General features: G+C 39.2%; 1 protein-coding gene across 4 annotated transcripts in view; it reads right to left on the reverse strand.

Annotated features, from left to right (window-relative positions):
• Positions 1 to 13861, reverse strand: part of DAB2 (DAB adaptor protein 2) — a 52778-nt gene that overhangs the window by 9413 nt on the left and 29504 nt on the right. For 2 of the 4 annotated variants that reach the window (XM_024754623.1, XM_024754622.1), the window contains exons 2-11: positions 13140 to 13332; positions 12015 to 12154; positions 11213 to 11311; positions 9318 to 9449; positions 8750 to 8830; positions 8290 to 8316; positions 7988 to 8041; positions 7541 to 7603; positions 2151 to 2804; positions 1007 to 1166 (exon numbers count right to left, since the gene is read on the reverse strand). In XM_024754623.1, coding sequence (XP_024610391.1) covers positions 1007 to 1166; positions 2151 to 2804; positions 7541 to 7603; positions 7988 to 8041; positions 8290 to 8316; positions 8750 to 8830; positions 9318 to 9449; positions 11213 to 11311; positions 12015 to 12154; positions 13140 to 13230 — 1501 coding nt within the window. In that variant the 5' untranslated portion in view covers positions 13231 to 13332. The remainder of the gene's footprint in view (positions 1 to 1006; positions 1167 to 2150; positions 2805 to 7540; positions 7604 to 7987; positions 8042 to 8289; positions 8317 to 8749; positions 8831 to 9317; positions 9450 to 11212; positions 11312 to 12014; positions 12155 to 13139; positions 13333 to 13861) is intronic. The other 2 variants (XM_024754625.1, XM_024754626.1) reach the window with 2 other exon arrangements.

Below are 13861 nucleotides of genomic sequence, written 5' to 3' on the forward strand. Positions count from 1 at the left end.
CCCCGCCTCAGCCCCCTGCGAAGACAGAGTCTATTTGGAGCTTGTAGAGGTGACAAGAAGTAGAAAAACAAAGAGAAGCCCCAGCAGGAGAGCAAAGACCATTGTCGGGGTTTCTGAAGACTGTTCCATGGAGGCAGGAAAGAACTGGAGGCTTCAGGCAATGAGTAGCAGGGCCAGCCCTCGGCCGAGCGGCCTTCCCCAACGTCCTGCCACAGAGTGGGCCAGTGGCTTGCAGAGCTGGTGACACATTTTTGAATGACAGCAGCATCACCTCTCAGGTATCTGATAAAATTCCATCTCTTCCCTTATTTCTGTGTTCTTCTCAACTTCAGACTTCTGTACTGTGGACTTACTAACTCTACTAAGGCACCCAACTAGCCAAAATACCAGCAAGGAGCTGCTAAGGCTTAACTGTTCAGAGACTGATCAGGATATATGCCTGTCTCACACCCACCATATGCCTAGAAACAGAGCTGGGCTCAGAACCTGGTACTTTCATTCAATTACTCACACTTGCTTCAGATTTAACTTATAGCCCTCTTGGGGTGTATATCCCTTCCTTTAACCAAGAGGTTAAATAGGGGATAGCGCTTCAATTTAGTAATGGCAAAATTGCATGGAAGACATGCATGTTGCTACTTTTTCAAATAGAGATGATAGACAAGGCTCTCTCATCTCAACCCTGTTTCTCCAATGAAGCTGGTCTGGGCTTCAGAATCCCTTCCAACTGTCTTCAGTAAGCTATGACCGGTTGGTTCAGATAAGTGCAATACTAAAAATGGATTTCTTCTCACATGCCAATTCAAGGAGTCAAATTCCAGTTACAGGTCAAGAGTACCTAATAGGGGTGGGTTGTACAGAAGTAAAAGTGGGAGAAAGGCTCCCTAGGATGCTCAAATCTTATGCCCCAGGAACCCCTATGGATATGAAGTGCTCCCTCCTATGAATTACCATCTTAGGAGTGAAAGTAACAGAGCCAAACCTAACTCCATCTCTAAACACCTACCTAGACCCCCAAGGGGCCCTACTGGGGCAGCAGCACTTGTTTTGAAGAGGTCCAGGGGCTTGGTCTGTAGGGTTGCAGGTTGTCCTGGAGATGTCTGGCCTGGAGGTTCTGAGACGAGAGGAGCAAAGATGTCTGATGCAAGTAAGTCTTTTGCTGGAGACTGACAGGGCAGAGAGGGACACAGAGCAGTTACTCAGGAACAGTGAAATCCAGCTCTATTCTGTTTCCTACTCTGTACCTCGAATTTGCGAACACAAAAAGAGAAACTTTTCCCCATTATTGATAAATTATTATAACAAACTCCAAAAGACACACACACACACACACAAAAAGACACGGATCCTGGCAATGGACAGAATATTGGGTCTTGGTGACTGATGCAATGGAGGACCTACAAAGTGAAATCTATTTTGCTCATTTACACATTTGATTCTGTCTGGTCTCCTTATCAGCTAAAAGCTTGAAGCTGGGAGAGAAAGGGCAACTGTAAGTAGGTAGCCTAAATTTTCTGATCCTTCTTCTGGATTTAAACCATTCTGCATAAAGATGATACAGTAGTTTAATCATTAGGTTAGGCCAGCATATTCCAATGCGATTTTTAAAATGAAACTTATATGAACCCCATTTTAACTTGCTTTTGAAGGAAGTGGTAATAGTAAATATATAAGTTTCTTTTAAGACAATGGATTGTTCAGTCATTAATCAGAGGAGACAAACTCGAGAATTTTAGACCACCACCTTGGACATGAATGCCATATGCCGGGGTGTGTGGAGGCGTGTGTTAGTACGGGGAAGGTACAAAGGGAATCACAGGAACCCTTCCCCTCCCCTCCCAGAACGTGATGATCAAACTTACCGGAGGTACAGAAGCATAGCAGCATTAAAAATGGAAAAACTTGTGTTTAGTTAATAATATGTGACGACATGCAAACGGAAAGCAGGGTGTGACAAACACTGCCGAGTGAGAAGCTTAAAAAGGGTGACAGTTAGAGGAAAGTATTCCTGGAGAACGATGTGCCTTATCCCACCTCCTATGTTACAGCCACACAGGAAACTACAATAGCAGCAGGAAAGAGAGCTTGCATCACACCACCCTTCGGTACCGAACATGCATTCTGCCAATGGATATGTGGAGACAATTCACCTTAGCAGTCCTTCTGCCTCTTCCCGGTTTGGTACTTTGTGGAGGTGGGATAATGGCTATGGAGTCATGTGGTAAGGACTGGACAGAGCTTTCCAAGTCCTGCTTTACGCCATTCGGTACGGGCAGTCCTTTGGGAGGGCTTCCCACAAAAGGGTTCGGGGAGGATTTGATATGGAAGCCGTTCTGTTCTCTTTCAGATACCCCATTGTGAGTTCTCACTGCTGGCTGTGTTTGCGTACTTGATAAGGGCCACAGGCCTGCCTGAGCTTCCTGTTTGCCAGTCCGGTTAGAGATTTGGTCAAATTGCTGACCAAAGTAATCAACATCCCCGTTCAGGGGCCCGTCACTCAGAGGGGTAGACGAGCTAGTCAAATTCTCTTTCTTCTGATCTGGAGATTTGAGAGAATCAGACGAAGAGGGTGCCGATTGGTCTGGCTGTGCAAAAGGATCGTCACGGAAAGGATCAGGATTAGGGGTGGGAAAGAAGTTGAGATTGGCAGAAAAGGCATTTTCAGGCAAGAAAGATGCCTGAGGCTTTGGTCGAGGAAGAGAGCAGGAGGTGATGCCATTTGTTAAGAATAGATTTTCTCGTAAAGAATTCTGATTGGTGTCGATTTCAGAGTTTAGATCCACTAACAGGATATCTTTGCTTTCCTATCACATTTGGAAAGAAAAAAAAAAAGAAAATGTTAGTCCATGTTGTGACTTCAAATGAGAAAGCTACATAAGATGACTAGGATTATCAAAATTTCCATTCGATTTCAGTCTTACTGGTTGACCATTACCTCCTCCCATCGCGTCCCTGAGTGCATTTACTAGTTGTGGAATAGGTCCTCCCTGCCCCTCCCAGGCCCTTTTAAGTCTCAACTTCATTGACCCTTCATTCAGTGAAATCTTACTGTTGTTTACTTCACATGTCTCCCCTCACACTTTCAGACTGGCTGAGTTCATAATCATCATTGTTTCAATGCATGTCTTTGACAGTCTTAAAGGGAATTGATTTCGAGTCACTCTAAGTGACCATCTAAGTATATTGAGCTTGAAGGAAATGGCCTAGCCCCTCTTCCTACATGATGTACATTCCTATTGTACCCCCAGAGTCACCTAATATCACCTCTCTAAATGAGTGAATTCATTGCCTAATATAGTCATATCTTATAATTCTAGTTATAATAAAGTTTAAGGTCAAATATATTTCCCTACAATTGGTCTTTCCTCTAGGGGGGCAAAGAAGATTTTCCCCTCACATCACAGCCTGCCAAGTATGCCTCTTTAAATACTTAAGGATCTTTTTGAAGGTGCAGCCAAGTTGGATCTCTCATTCTCATCATCCTAGTCTCTCCTCTGGACGTACTCTTTTGTCTATGTCCTTCTAAAAACATGGTACTCAAAATACTGATATAATCTAACATAATATATCACATTAACCTCTCATAGTTGTACCTTTTTTCGTAATATAGTTTAGTGTTGCCTGTGTCATGACAGGAGTCTCCTCTACTTAGTGGATAAATTCAACTAATGTTTAAGTCACCTTTAATTTATGTATAATCTAATCTTTAATTTATGTATAAGGTGGAGATATGGGTTTAAGAGTTAATCTGAAAGACATACTAAATGAATAACTCTACAAATTCTATTCCTTCCCTATCATTTTTCAGTTAGGTTAATTATTTGGATTCTCAATTGTCAGATATGACATTCTTCTTAGCATAAAAGCAGCAAATTTGATAAATCTGACATGTCTTTATTCAGGGCAATGACACAACTAATTAGGATTCACCCTGGGATATAGCTATCATACTGACAGACCTTCCTTCTGATTGACTTTGATCAATTAAATACTTAACTATGCTAGCCACAGAAGAATATAAACAATAAAAACTGTCAGGCTGAAACGGAAGTTAGTTTTCTAGCATTCTCCTGGGCAGATTATTAAATATTTTGGTCATTGGGACAATGATCAAGACGATCTCAAGGGAATATAAAATTCTCAAACTAGCAAATAAAAAGGGAGACTGAATAGGTCTCCTCAGCTTTAAGAGAAAAGAACAAAATTTTTTAAAGTTTAGGTCCTAAATCAGACCTAATTGGTATTCTATATTTTGGCTTCCTTCACTGTTAGGTATAAAGGCACAATTTTTAAAAGCCAGCTTTTCTCTTTATAACCAGAAGAACTTGTCAGAAGAGAGAGCTTGTAATTAAAAAACAAAACAAAACAAAAAAAAACTTAAAAAAAAAATCAAAGAAATTGATTGGAAGGCTTCTTAATGCAGGGATCTTTAACAATCAAAAGGTAGGACAAAATGTATTACGAAAGCTTGTGATTGTAATATTTTTTCATTTATTATGAGCCACCTCTGGGTTAGAACAGTTGGGTGTTCACAGCTGGTAGAGTTCTCCTTCATTTACTTCAGAAGAAGTCCTTAGGACACCAAACAGGAGCCACAATGTTAGACTTCTGAATAATCACCCTATAAGTAAAATGTATAAGGCTCTCCTCAGGTTGAGGTCGTTGTTAATCCAAGATTAAGAGTCTGATTCATAGACTACAACTGAGAGATGTAAGACTTCTCGTCCACCCTCTTGGTCAGCATTTCTTTAATTCTCTGCTGTACTGTAAACACTGCATCCACTTGGCCGTCATGTAAGCACCAGAGAGACAAGAACTGAGCATGAAATATAGTCCCTGCTGTTAAGGGGCTCCAGTAAGAGGGTCAAGCAGGCAACCAAGAAGGTGTGTCTGCACAGACAAGGTTTAAAATACTAAGTTCTAGCCTAGCTCTTCTGCAGGTAGCTCATCTTGCCTAACCATTCCAGCCTACCAAATCCTGGACCTCCCTACTCAAAGCCTTCAGTGACTTCCTGCTACTCCCCAGTATTAAAATAATTTCCATTAGCCAGACTTTCAAAATGACCCACCAGGAGACCTTTACTTTTAGCCTAACTACTACTCTATTTTCCTACATACTTCAAAGACCCTACTCAAGTTCAGGTTCCTTACAAAGCTTTTTCCCATTGATCCTTCTATTTCAACTTCACCTGTGCCCACCCATGGCATCTTACGTATATATGACACTGTGCTTTGTGCCCTGATACCTATCCCCATACCAGATTTAATGGGGAAACCACACTTTATGTTCTTTTCATAATAACCATGCTTTCAAATGGTCAAGTTTTTAAAGTTAGAGATCATGTCTTTTTGGTCTTTTTCCTCTTTCCTTTTTCTTTTGAGATACAGTATGGAAGAATATTGTTCAAGTGGTTTGGCGAAAAAAATTACATTCTAAGGTATGCTACTTAGTTTGCAACATGAGCTTTACTTGAAATGCAGAAAACTATTTTGTATAAATGTTGGGGGAGGGGTAGCTGGGTTAGGGAACCACTAATAAGGTCTAGCTAATTTAGATTTCTGCCTTTCTTCCTCTCTTCCAGAGCAACTGATGTGAGATTTCAAAATTTTTAAACATGCTGGTTTTATCAAGTAGAGATAAATCTATTTCGTGACCTATGAATATGGAGTCAGTATGTAAGAACACACTGGCAAAGTCTAACTAGCACATAATTAGCGCCATTAGCATTCTTTTACTTATCAGATACCATCACTTTGATGGTATTTATCATTTTAATTTATTGTTAGTTTAGCTAAAACTTGCATTTTATTTCAACAAGCCAAAAATTCTTAGAATGCGTAAGGTCTCATAAGAATGAGACTCAAGATTACTCGTGTTGTTTTTCATTTCCTTTTTTAGAACTTTCTAGAAGTCTACAGATGCAGATTAAACAGTCAGTGCCTCCTTGCCTATCCCACTGGAATTCTACATCACAGCTTGAGTGTTTTGATCTCTTTTAATATACTACTGGTTTCAATGTCAGTAATACTTGGAATGAAGGTCATTCAGATGTCAATTTACTTTGGGAGCTACTCACGGAGGAGGGGCAAAGTTGCCTAGGAATCAGAAAACCTCAGATCTATGATGGACCTGTCAGGATTATCTAATCTGGTATTTCAAAAAGTTTATCCTTACAATGGTAACAAATGTTACGAAAAACATTTTATGTTTTACAGACAAACATAAGGTTTTACAAAAAGTTTTACAGACAAATGAGTTAGGACTCACTACTTGAAAGAACATTAAATGGGCTTCTCTAATGCGGGCTTTTTAGGATCTCTAAACGTTATATTATGCATTGTGATTCTCATAAAAGGAGGGGTAGAGAAGAGGGTCTGCAGTCCCTGCTCCTACCCATCTCACTGGGCCTGGGCATGTGTGAAATTGCATAGGCGTGCCATTCTCTGCAGTACTCCAGCAAGTGAGACTTTTAGTCCTCAATCTGCTGCTGCTTTAATTCCTATGACCCTCTTGGTCACAGAGGCTTGCTTGATAATTTCCTGATATAAGAGACCCCTAGATAAACATTCTCCCCAACGTTCTAGACTGATACCCTTTTTATCTAGTTAATGCCTTCTCATTTTTATGTTCAAGTCCAGAAACTCACTTACTCAGAGGCATTACCTGAACCTCTAAACTGGATAAATACCTTGTAAGTAACATCAACTGTTAGGCTTTGTGATTAGTTTTAATGTTGGTCTCCCTGCTAGACAGTAAACTCCATGATGTCATTGATATTGTGCCCTGCAAACAGCAGGTACTCAAGAAACTGTTAAATAAATAAAATAAGTTGTAAGAAGTCATTCAAAATTACAAGTAATTTCACTTAAGGACTGTTTTGGAAGGTCTGAGACTTAGGCTTAAGCCTTGAAACTGGACCTCTGCTTGGGTAAATGAGAGTTTTTTTGAATCACCATTTCCTTATTTGTAAAGAAAAATACTGCTCCATTCTCACAGAGTTGTTACAGATCAATCAATAATAAGACTTGATACACTATAATATCCTGTAAAGAATGAGCAACTTTTTTAACAAAGACAAGCTTTAGTTAAATATAACTGAGCCTCTTGTTTTAAGTCTTATTTTACACCAAGCTTATGCTGCTAAATCACGACAGAAAGAATAGAAAAAAAAAAAATGAAGAGGCCAGGAGTCTATACAATTAGTCATCTAACAAACATGTTTCCTTCAAGGAGGCTTACACCAAGGACTAATATTCAGCTCCTCCTTCTGATCCTAAGTAATACCCAGACGGACTACATTGCCTGACCTATTGCTCAGATTTAACTTCTAAGCAACATTAATGTATCTGAAGTAGTGCTGATAGGCTCCCATGGTGACTTAAGATGCAAATTTGTTCTAGTAGCCATTTACACTTTATGCAGAAAAATCAGCAGTCACCTTCCAAGTTTCAATGAGATGCTCAAGATTTCTGGTTAATTGCCAGTTTGAGTTATAGATGTCATTTCCATTACATTGCAAATTTAAAAACAGACACTTACTGTTGGACTACTTAGGTCAGGAGGTGTAGACATGTCCCCAAACAAATCCATCTGGTCAACACCCTTAAAAAAGTATTTTGATTAGATTCAGATGTGTCTATTAAAAAAGATGATTTTGTATATTGTTGTAATTGTTGCCTAAACTAAAGTTTAGGAAAATAGTTGTCACAGCTGGATTTTCACTTAACTAATACAGATTTGATATTAGGTTATTTAGGTCAGAAAGTGTAGACAAGTCCCCAAACAAATCCATCTGATGTACACTTTTAAAAAAGTATTTGGATTAGATTCAGAAGTGTTTACTAAAAAGATCACTTTGTATATTGACATAAATGTTATACTAACAGTTAGGGAAAGAGTTGTCACAACTGGATTTTATTAACAACATCTTTAGGAAGCAAATCCCGTGTTCAGGTAAGTAAGAATCATAAAAAATCACATACGTACCAATTTCAGTTTGCAAGCTTGGTCATCAAGATTCATTAGGGCCTCACTCCCATTCTGAAAGGATGGCAAATATTAAAGGTTTAGTTGGTGAGTTTTCCCTACACAGTTTAATTTCCTAGTGTATTGGCTTGCTAAGAAGTTTAGATTTTGGCACTACTCATTCAACTGTACATCTTCTACGACCAGAAGGGTCATAAACACATAGGAATAAAACTAGGAGGGAAGCCTGCTTGGGCAGGTGGCAAACAAGGGCTTATACACATCACACGTGCAATTCACGAGAAGTAAAGATGCGGTTTTACCTCTACTGCTTTGCTGGCTTCTTCCATCTAAAAAGAAAGACACAAATTCAGTGATCTTAGTAAATTATAGTTAAAGAGAATTAAATAAAGGAATAAATATACCTATGGGTTCACAAAGAGAAAGCAAGAGAGAGTCTTGCATATTATTTCTGCCCTACATTCTCCTCCCCTTTTCATATCAATACTGGATTTGAATAGCATTATTGGACTTGGTAGTCCTGGAATCGATGTGAAGTTTATAGGGAGAAAATACAAGAGTCCGGCACTAGAAATCAGAAGGGCCTAACTATAACGTCCAAACATTGCCCTATTGGGAAGAACAAAAGATATATCACTTTCTATACTTTGAAGAGCCACATAGATGCCAACACTCCAGGCAGGCCATGTGTTCACATAATGTTCAGACATGGTCTTGAATGTTGTATTAAGTCTGATAGAGCCTGTATTAGATAGTACTTGCCTTTTTCTTTTCTTCTTCCTTTTTCTTTACATTATAGATAACTTGGAAAAGGTCTTTAAGATCAACAACTAGTGGCTCAGCCTGAAGCGAGAGAAAGCATCTTTATCAGAATTTTAATCTTACTATTTTCTTCCCTTTGTCCCCCATCAGTTCTGATTAGTAATGTTTCCTTCCTTTCTCTTAAAGCTCCTTCCTACCCTCCCCTGGTTTGTGGAAGATCACCACCACTCCCCACCCCAACCCTCAGATACATAAAATACTTAGATAAAACAAGAAGCACAATGATAATTTTCCAAGTCCTTTCAAGATTTCTGGGAATAATTGACTATCGTTCTAAAATCAGCAATGATCTTATGAGAAGGTCCGTTCTAACAATGCTTGTGCCACACACTACATGGGTATCAATGACATTTAAAGAAGATTCCTTAGACTAATTAAAGATAGTCATCCTCTGAGGTACTGTTTAGTCCTCCTACATCCAATTGTTTCCAGCAAGCTCTCTAGTTGAGAGACACACACTCTCATGTTCAAGTCCCCCTCCAGGTATACCTCAAGGCTTAGAGCTTACCTGTTGCCCTGTTTTTATGGCAAAAAACTGGTGTTGGCCTTCCCCTCCACACACATAACCAAATGCTCGGTTGTCTGTCACATCACGGGCAATGAAAGAAATCTTATTTACTGGGTGTTCATGCTCTATTACCTAAAAAAGGGACATCAAAAATGGTGTATTGAGAAAACTAGAATCTATTTGTAGATTCTCTCTGGAGCACAACTAAGCATCAGATACCAAGGCATATACGAGAAGGCTAAAACATTTGAAGATTTTTTCACTCCTGGTTGAAGGCTACTGCTACATTTATCGTTGCTAGGAAGGGCTCAAAAGGGGAAAACAAAACAAAAAACCTAACAACAAAGAGTAGAAAACAGAAATAGAAAGAATGATCCTTCTTAAACTATCTATACTTGATTCTCTCTATCCCAAAGATGTGATGCCACATAGCGAGGGAGGACTGAGGATTAGGAGACCAAGAATTTCTAAAGCGAAGATGGAACATATCACCTCTAAAGCATTCCAGGGAGGTCTACTTTCTCAACTCAACAAACTCAAGTGAATAGCATAATTAAGCCAGAGGAGTGTTCACAAGGATCCTTTGACTGCCTCAGACTGGCCAGAGAACCCTCCTAAGTATTATTGGGACAGTTACCCCCAATACATTCTGGAAGTCACCAGATTCTGTCATCAAGTATTTGTCAACATCACACAGATGTCCACGTCATTATACAGGAGTTTCATGTGGCAGGGCTTATTGGTTTAGCAGTGCTTCCCCTGCTATTCCCCTCCCCCGTTTCTCTTGACCCTTTCAAGTAGATGGTAGGGCTCAACTCTTCATGCATATTTGTAGATGCTCAGAATGTGTCTTAGCTTTTGTTTCCAAGCACCTAAGACCACTGAAAAGTTTAGACTGGGCATCTTAGGAGGTTTGGGAGTGAGAGAATGCTTGTGTGGGAAAAGTGCCACCATTCTCTGGCAGGCTTGTGAAAACAAGAGTCAAAAGATAAGGGACAGTGGAGACAGCAGTGCATGAGGACAGCAGGGTGGGTGAGCGTGTACCCGGGTTCCAGGGCCCTAAGTTTGACCAATGGATTTTGCATATTAGATAATGGGAATCTCTAGGAAGGGCTGAATAGTAACTTGAGGTCTTCCCACAGTATCCTGATACAAAACTATTGTGCAGCAATGAAAAACATTTTAAGCAGATGAATCTGATGATGTTATATTTAATAGACGGAAAAGAGTCCCAGAAGACTGGAAGTATGATAGCTTTTGATAAGGCCCAAACAAACAAACAAAAAATAAGCAAGACTGTTCATGTGATAGAATAAGAGTAACCACAAAAAATGAGCAAGCTTACATCTATGGGGTAAGGAGGAAGGGAAAAGAGAGAAGGAGAGAAAATGGAAGATGTGTTTCAGATAGTATTCTCTGTTTGGTTAGCCAGTAAGTTCACCCGTGACCTTATATTAAAATGAGACCCATACATAGATCTATGATAGTATTCTGTTTGGTTAGCCAGTAAGTTCACCCGTGACCTTATATTAAGATGAGACCCATACATAGATCTATGATAGCATCACAAACCAGTGGTTAGGATTGATCTCGTGCTGTATATCTTGGTCCAAAAAATACCTAACTGATATCTATGGCATACCGGTGTTTAGGTTAGACTTATAGACTTGAGGTTCGCATCTATTATAGGAAATAAGTTTCAAAATAAAGTATCTTGACCCCTCACCTCCTACCCTATCTGTTTTTTTTGCCTGTTACTTCTGGAGAAGTGCAGTAATACGTAATTTTTTTTTTTTCCCCTACAGAATTTTGAAAAGGGAAAAGGGGAGCTGAAATTTATGTCACAAATTATTTGTCAGACTCAGGCGATCAGAAAGGTGTCAGTGAATTCTTACCCCAGTTTTCTCGTCAATGATTTTTATTCCAGAAAGAGAAATGTTGACCCAGATCCTTTGTTTGTGCTGTCCCTGAGACCGAGCAGCTGCCGCCATTCCCTGACGAAATTGGGAAAACGAGGAAAATCTAGTTAAAAGAACCCTATGATGCTTCTGATTCTAACATTTTTAAAGGCAATCAGCTTTGTTTTCAGCTTGGTTTACCATCTATGAAAGGATTAGGCATCTTTCATAAGAGACAGCAGGATGAAATAGAAGACATTGAGCCAGGCAATTACTAGTCAGCTCTGTGAACTTGGACAAGTCCTCATTCCCTTGGCCTCCGAATAGTCACTGGCAAAGACAAGAAGACTGCACCAGAGATCTCCAAACATATTCAAAGATGTTCCTTCTAGGCCTTGTCTTATTTAATGAGTATTACTTCCTTAATTAGTTTCACGGCATGGCAGTATTAGAATTTAAAAATTTAAAAAAACCAAAGGGCTAACACTAAAGAACACCAGTTTTGAAGCCGACTCCTGAATTTTACCTGAATACTTCCAGGCTCAGAAATTTGGTCTGCTCAAAGGAAAAGGCATCTAGGGTCCTGCTACACTTGATTAAATCAGGTCTCTAGACAGCACTCAGAATATGCAAACAAACTCATGGCTTCTCATAAAATGCAGCACCGCTGGATCAATTACGTGATTAGAAAAGTTTTTCTTTCAAATAATTGAGATATAGGTAAATACAAACTTCTAATATCATTTCCTCTGCTGCATATTTGCTTATGATAGAGACAAAGTATGCTTTTCCCCTTTACCTTTAGTTTCATCATAGAATCTTGGCTCATTTTATCCCCTCTTGCATCGGGCACATCATCAATGCCGATTAGCTTGGCCTTGTATTTCACACCATCACCTTTGAATCTGGCCAAAAGATATTCATCTGTCTTTTCAGTGCCTGAGAAAAGAACGAAATAGAGGATAAAGTTTATAAATGTATTGAAATATCAGCCCCAGGTATGACTAAATATGTTCCAGGATCTAAAAATCTGAGTAGTAAATATCTTGATTATTCTACAATTGATCAAGTATGCAATATTCTACCCTTATCCTTACTTCCTTTGAGTAAAAAAAAATCACACTGCGTAAAACTGTGTATGGCATTGGGGCGGAGAGAAAATAAACTCTTAAAGATGCAGAATGGGCTGAGTCATGGGAAACTTACGGGAATATGTGAGATGGGATTGGGGGATATTCTTCAGCATCGTTTTAAAAATATTTTTTAAAACGAATATAAGGAGGATAATACTTCTTTTTTTTTTAATGAAAGGAAAATAAGCCACTGCACAATTTACTAGCATCTTTGAACTGTCAATAAAGTGAAAGAGAATTGTGGGTAAATTCCCTTGGAAATAACTAAGATAATTATCCATCTTTATAACTTCTTTTGCTTCTCTTCTCATTCCCATTTCTAAAGCGTGGACATGAAAGGCAAGGAAATCACGGCATATTCTCAAACTATGAATGATTAAGGATGCTGACACTTTCTAGTGGTACTTCAGGTCAAAAGAAGAGGGTCTCATAAAATAAAGATCTTGATTTTTCTAAAACGGCTACTTCAGTAAAGCAAAGTGGTATATAGGTTACTGAAAGATAACCATGTAATACTTGATAGTTGCATTTCCCAACTGAACAAGATGTATGAAAGCTTCCCAGCAGGACCCAAAACGGTGCAACCACAGAGTTCAGAGATACGTCTTATTGTATATGGATCGGACCAATCTCCTCTGCCAAACTCTTACTTTCCTGTTTAGGAAAAGTTGACACTTGGCTGAGATTGAATTAAGGCAAGGGCCAGCTCTTACTTTGCCTTGAACGTCACACTTCGTCACTGGTAACCACCACTAGCTCCCCTCATTGGCCTCAAGAGGACTTCTCCATACCTTTCTTCTTTTCCTTCTTTGATGGTGCCTTTGGTGCGGCCTGTTGGTCAGGCTGACCATTAGTTGCACTCGTTTCTGCTTCGTTAGACATGGCAAGGAGGCAGACAGCCAACTCCAGCACCAGCAGACACTTAGTGACACCCAGCGATCCCCGATGGAGACGTCTCAAACAAACATAACCTGCTGCAGACACCTGTGGGCAAGTTTAGAGGCATAATGAGATCATAACATAGCAAACCCAGACTTTATGTCCTAATAGGCCCACAACCCGTGATTTGGGAGCATAGTTCTTCAGACTCATTTTGTTCTTTCTTCTCTGTTAGACTGAACTCTGACAGCAGGGGAGTGGGTAGGACTGTTTCCTTTGTAGTTTCCAAAATACAAAGAGGGTATTTACCAGATGTTCCTTTAAGTAGTTGATATCTGATAACATTTAATGTGATTATAGGTACAAACTATTGATACTATGTATAAAATAAAAAAGCTACAAGGATATATTGTACAGCATGGGGAATATAGCCAATATTTTATAATAACTATAAATGGAGTATAATCTTTAAAAACTGTGAATGACTCTGTTGTACATCTGAAACATATAATATTGTAAATCAACTGTATCTCATTAAAATTTAAAAATAATGTTATTATCTAGCTCAGAAATTCATATTGGAACTTTGGCATAAAAATGTAGTATTAAAGATAGGGATCAAAACGTGTCACAC

This window comes from Neophocaena asiaeorientalis, unplaced genomic scaffold (genome assembly GCF_003031525.2).
Source record: "Neophocaena asiaeorientalis asiaeorientalis breed wild unplaced genomic scaffold, Neophocaena_asiaeorientalis_V1.1 scaffold229, whole genome shotgun sequence".
Classification (NCBI taxonomy): domain Eukaryota; kingdom Metazoa; phylum Chordata; class Mammalia; order Artiodactyla; family Phocoenidae; genus Neophocaena; species Neophocaena asiaeorientalis.